General features: G+C 44.0%; 1 protein-coding gene across 2 annotated transcripts in view; it reads left to right on the forward strand.

Annotated features, from left to right (window-relative positions):
• Positions 1–4884: 4884 nt before the first annotated feature.
• Lhpp (phospholysine phosphohistidine inorganic pyrophosphate phosphatase) overlaps positions 4885–5000 on the forward strand; it is a 100290-nt gene continuing 100174 nt past the window's right edge. Inside the window, exon 1 of one of the 2 annotated variants that reach the window (XM_031388598.1) lies at positions 4885–5000. This exon is cut by the window's right edge and continues 86 nt beyond it. In XM_031388598.1, coding sequence (XP_031244458.1) covers positions 4962–5000 — 39 coding nt within the window. In that variant the 5' untranslated portion in view covers positions 4885–4961. The other variant, XM_031388597.1, reaches the window with a different exon arrangement.

A 5000-nucleotide genomic window follows, 5' to 3' on the forward strand; every position in this document is an offset into this window, starting at 1 on the left:
ATATATATATATATATATATATATATATATATATATATATATATATATATGTTCTTCAGGATAGCTGGGAAAGATCTGCCTAAGGTCATTCATTCAGGAATGGATAAAACATTTGTGTTTTTCCATGGTTCCTTGTCTTTCCTTTTTCTCTCATGGAATCATTTCATAGGAATGGGGAGTAGCGTTCCAGAGGACATCACCTCCCAAAGCAGAGGACCAGACCCCTCCCCCTCCCCAGCCAGGATCACACAGAACTGGGATGGTTTCATTACACCTCCATAGTCTTTTGTTGTTGTTGTTTACATTATATAAAGTGTCTCCTCTCCTAGGATTTATCTTTCCTTTGAAGTCTACAGTGCTAAACACAAAAAAAGGGACGAAAAAGGAGAAAGTAACCAACAGGAGAGAAGATCCAGGAGCACAGAGAGGCCACGTTCTGTAGCCTGCAGGTCCATAGACAGGCCTTCTTGTGGCCGGTTTTAAATTCCTCTCTTCATCTCTCACACTTTCTCTTATGTGTTCACTGCAGTGTGAGCCTCCAGGATTTCTGTTTAGTGCTTAGCTCTGGGTAATAAATGAGATGGGAGAAACACTTACGTGGCTCCACCAACACTACCTCACTCACTCAGCTCACAGGCAAACACCCAAAGACCAGGGCATGTCCTTCTGCTGGTGGGGGAGTGGAAGCAGAAAGCTTAAGGGAGTCTTTTTTCTGGCTACTTGTTTTGTACGGACCATAAGGCAGCAAAACCTTCCTTTGGGAACAGCTGGGAAAAAGTGCTTGATTCACAATGGTCTGACACGAGTGTTAGCCAGGATGTTTCTCTGTGATACATATGTTCACATCTGGCAAGCCCTTCCCTCTGTGCATGAGTTGGTTGTTTTTTCTTTCTTCTTTTTTTCTTCCCCTCCCCCAGCCTGAGCATTAAAATTCCATTTGAGTGCTGTCTTTAAATTGCTTTGATGCTAGGTGGGTTCCAACTCTGACCTGTCCTGATGGCAAGTGATGGCTGTAACAAGCCCAGGATCAATATTCATAGCGGGTGTCCTGGGCTGATAACGCTATCCAAGACAATGTTCACTATCAGTGTGGACAGCTGAGATATTGCGCCATTAGGGATGTTGTGTTAAATAACCTGATCCATTTCTGGGGCTATTTAATGAATTTCACAGCTTAGATAGTATCTTTAAGGAGATGGCAAAAGGCTATTCCAGAGGCACTGATGCAAATCAATGGTGCCAGGCTTCTCAAGCGATTGTCCAAACAAAGTGGCCTGTAATTCCGGCAGAGCCTTGAGAAGCTGCCACCCGCCCTGGGAGCAGGATTAACAAGGGAGAGAAAGAATGTGCAGTTTATGCAGAGGGAGGGTGGGTAGTACTATGAGCTGATCCTGAAGATAAAATCATATGTTCCTGAAATAAATACAAGTGGAGTTCTCTGTTTGAGCCAGCCCACAGGTTAGGACATACATGCCAAAGAGACATCTTCATCAGGCACAGCTGAAGGCCAGAGGGAGGCACTGACTATGGAGACAAGGCATGGATACATTCCTCTACTTGGTACTCAGACGCCTTTCCCTAACATGTGCTTCTTCAGCTCAAATCACTCTATGAAGAGGGAAGAAAAAAAGGACACTGAGTTTTAAAAGGATGCTATTGGCAGCAGCATCATTAATGGTTTGTTTTCCTGATCCCAGGCCCTCAAGGCTAGGCTATCATTTATAGTTAGACACTGTTGTTTACATCCCCACTGGGGCTTTGCACTCTGAATGCCAAGAAAAGCAAGTATCACTTTAAAAACAAAACAACAACAAAAACAGAACACCTCCAAGTCAGATACAATTTTAACACTTGGGAGACAGAGTCAGAAGGACTGTTGCAAATTTGAGGCCATTAAGTTCTTAGTCAGCCAAGGCTGCATAAGAAAACACCATCTGAATAGTAATAATAATAATAATAATAATAATAATAATAGTAAGTAAAACTGAAAAACCACAACAAATAACCACAAAATGCAAAACCATCTTGGAGACTTGGTTTGTGAAAGATAAATTCAGAATGTATCCTTCCTGGGCTGGAGTCTTAGCTCTTGGCTCAGCTGTTAGAGACCTTGCCTTGTATGTATGAAGTTCTGGTTCGTTACCCAGTACCACGTAACTTGATGGTGCATATCTGTAATCCCAACACTTGGGAAGTGGAAGCAGAAAGATCAGGAGTCCAAAGTCACCCTTGGCTACTTATGGCTGGGCTATGACGTACGCCTCTGCCTCAAAATATGAATTTTTAAAAAAGAACAAAAAAATATTAATCAAAACAAAAGTAAGTACAGCATGCCTGCCTTCCTCTAAACTGTGAAAAATAAACATTTACATATTTCACTTTAAACAATAAATGTGTGTCTTGTGGAAATCAGTAGGTTAAAACAAAACAAACAAATTTGTTTTTGAGACAGGGTTGGGCTTCCTATGTAGTAGCCCAGTCTGGGGCTCGTGGCCTCCTTACCCCCTTCTCATTCTGAATGCTGGAATTAAAGAATCAACTTCTTTATCTTAAAAGCTTAGAGGAAACAGCAAAGCTTATTAAGCAATAGAGGGTTACATTGCTGAGCAGAACACATATTGATTGTTCCTGATAATAATAGTTAGTCTTAACTGTATCCACTCTTGGTTGAGTGCTTGCCCTGGGCCAGGCTGGTAACAATTCAAAATGCTGGAAAAGAGGGCTGAGTCAGAACATCATCCCATGGGTTGGGAACCCATAGAGTAAAAGGAGAAAGGAAGTGGAGCATCCGCTTTCATCTCTCTCTGCATCCTGGTTTTCATCTCTGTCACTTCCTGAGCAGTGACAGCTGCCTCAGGCTCCTGCTACCGTGCTTTCTCTTCCGTGATGGACTGTGCCCACAAACTGTGAGCCCAAACAACTGACTTTTCCATAAATTTGCTTCTTGTTATGTATTTGGTTACAGCAAGGAGAAGAGAAATTATAAGTATTCCTATTTTGTTTCCATGGCCATTTTGATTCCTGTGGTAGACTGAATATCCTGGCATCCAATCAAGCTTCTTCAAGATCCCTGGCCCAGATATCGTATGAGCCATGTATTGGTTCCCTGTCTATGCATGCTACCTCCTGAAAGGCTCCCCCTTAGTGGGACAGACAGTAGGGAAGGGGTCATTTGTACTGTGTGACAGCCCATTTCTGGCCTGCCTAATAACTTAATTGGGTTCTGTCAGCTCTAGCAAGTGAGCTGAACCACCCAGTGACCTCAGCCTCCCAAGTGCTGGGATTACAAGTGTGCGCCCTGTGCCTAGCTTCATTTTGTGAAATGCCAGTATTGTTTCAAACTCTCTAAATTTTGTTTGTTTGTTTTTGAGACAGAGTCTTTCTGTGCAGTCCTAGCAGTTTTCCTGGAACTCTTTGTAGACCAGGCTGACTTTGAACTCAGCCTCTGCCTTCCAACTTCTGGGATTAGAGGTACACAACACTACACCCTCCCTTCCCTCTAAAATTGGCCAGAGTCAGAGAACCCTGCCTGGCACAGCCTTTGCCACAGTGTCTTGTCCTTAGACTGTCTTAAAGTCATTTGTCTTTGAACCCACCAATGTCCTTGTCTTCAATAGGTTGAAGGATCAAAAGGAATCAATGGTAGCCCGATAAACATAATTCCAGTACTTCACAGTTGGATGAAAATGGGCTGGAATGCCATACCTTAAGAAGTGGTACAAGGGGGGCTGGAGAGATGACTTAGCAGTTAAGAGCACTGACTGCTCTTCCAGAGGTCCTGAGTTCAATTCCCAGCAACCACACGGTGGCTCACAACCATCTGTAATGGGATCTGATGCCCTCTTCTGGTGTGTCTAAAGACAGTGATAGTGTACTCATATACATAAAACAAACAAACAAATAATTTTTTAAGTGGTACTAGGGTAGGTGTGGGGTAGAGAGCCATGGGGAGATGGCTTAGTGGTTAAGAGCATTTGCTGATCTTGCAGAGGGTCCTAGTTTTATCCCCAGGACCCACATGATGGTTCACAACCACATGTAACTCCAGTTCCAGAGTATAACAACCCCTTTCTCCTTCTCTTTTTTTTTTCATTTTTGTTTTTGTTTTTGCTTTGTTTTATTTATTTATTTATTTATTTAGAGACAGGATTTCTTTGTGTAGCCCAGGCTGTCCTGGAACTGGTACCAGGCTGGCCTCAAACTCAGAGAGCTCTACTTGCTTCTACCACCATCCCCTGGGTGACTTTTCTTTCAGCACATTTCTTTCAGCATCTCTGATATGCGATCTGTATCCTCTACATTAATTTTCTTCAGCTTGTCTTGGCATTATCATTTATTTACACAGCAGTCATTCTGTTTGCACTCGTTCCTTTAGTGTGTTTCTGAGGAATAGGATTGTGCCATCTATCTAACTGCCTGCAAGATCTCGCCCTCTCTCTTCCACTTTTGAGACAGAACCTCACTATTAAGGTCAGGCTGGTCTCCAACACTTAAAAATTCATTTATTTAATTAGTATATGTATGTGTGCATGCACTCATGGGGAGCTCTGGGGACAATGTTCAGGAATAGGTTTTCTCCTGCTATCATATGGGTCCTGGGAATAGAATTCAAGTTGTTAGGTTTTGTGGCAAACACCTTGACAACCGCTATCCCCCCCCCCCATGTGGCATCTTTATGAACCTGGCCTCACACTCTCAGGTGAGAGCCATCCCTCCTGGACTGTTTTACTTTTCATTTCTATTTGCCTCGTCCTGACTCTTAGGGGTCTGAACTCCTTCCAAAGTACGTGTTCACTGCTTTTCCCGGCAGCCCAGCGCCAGACTGGTCCACGTGGTTCCCAGTGTGCGCCAGGCCCGTGGGCCGCGGATTACATTTCCCAGGCAGCCCCGCGCGGGAGGCGTGGCTGCAATTTAAGGGCAGCGGTAACGCCGAATTCAGTTCGGAGGTAGAGCTGGACGCGATGGCCTCGTGGGCTGAGCGGCTGACGGGCGTGCGGGGG

Source organism: Mastomys coucha, unplaced genomic scaffold, assembly GCF_008632895.1.
Source record: "Mastomys coucha isolate ucsf_1 unplaced genomic scaffold, UCSF_Mcou_1 pScaffold21, whole genome shotgun sequence".
Lineage (NCBI taxonomy): Eukaryota > Metazoa > Chordata > Mammalia > Rodentia > Muridae > Mastomys > Mastomys coucha.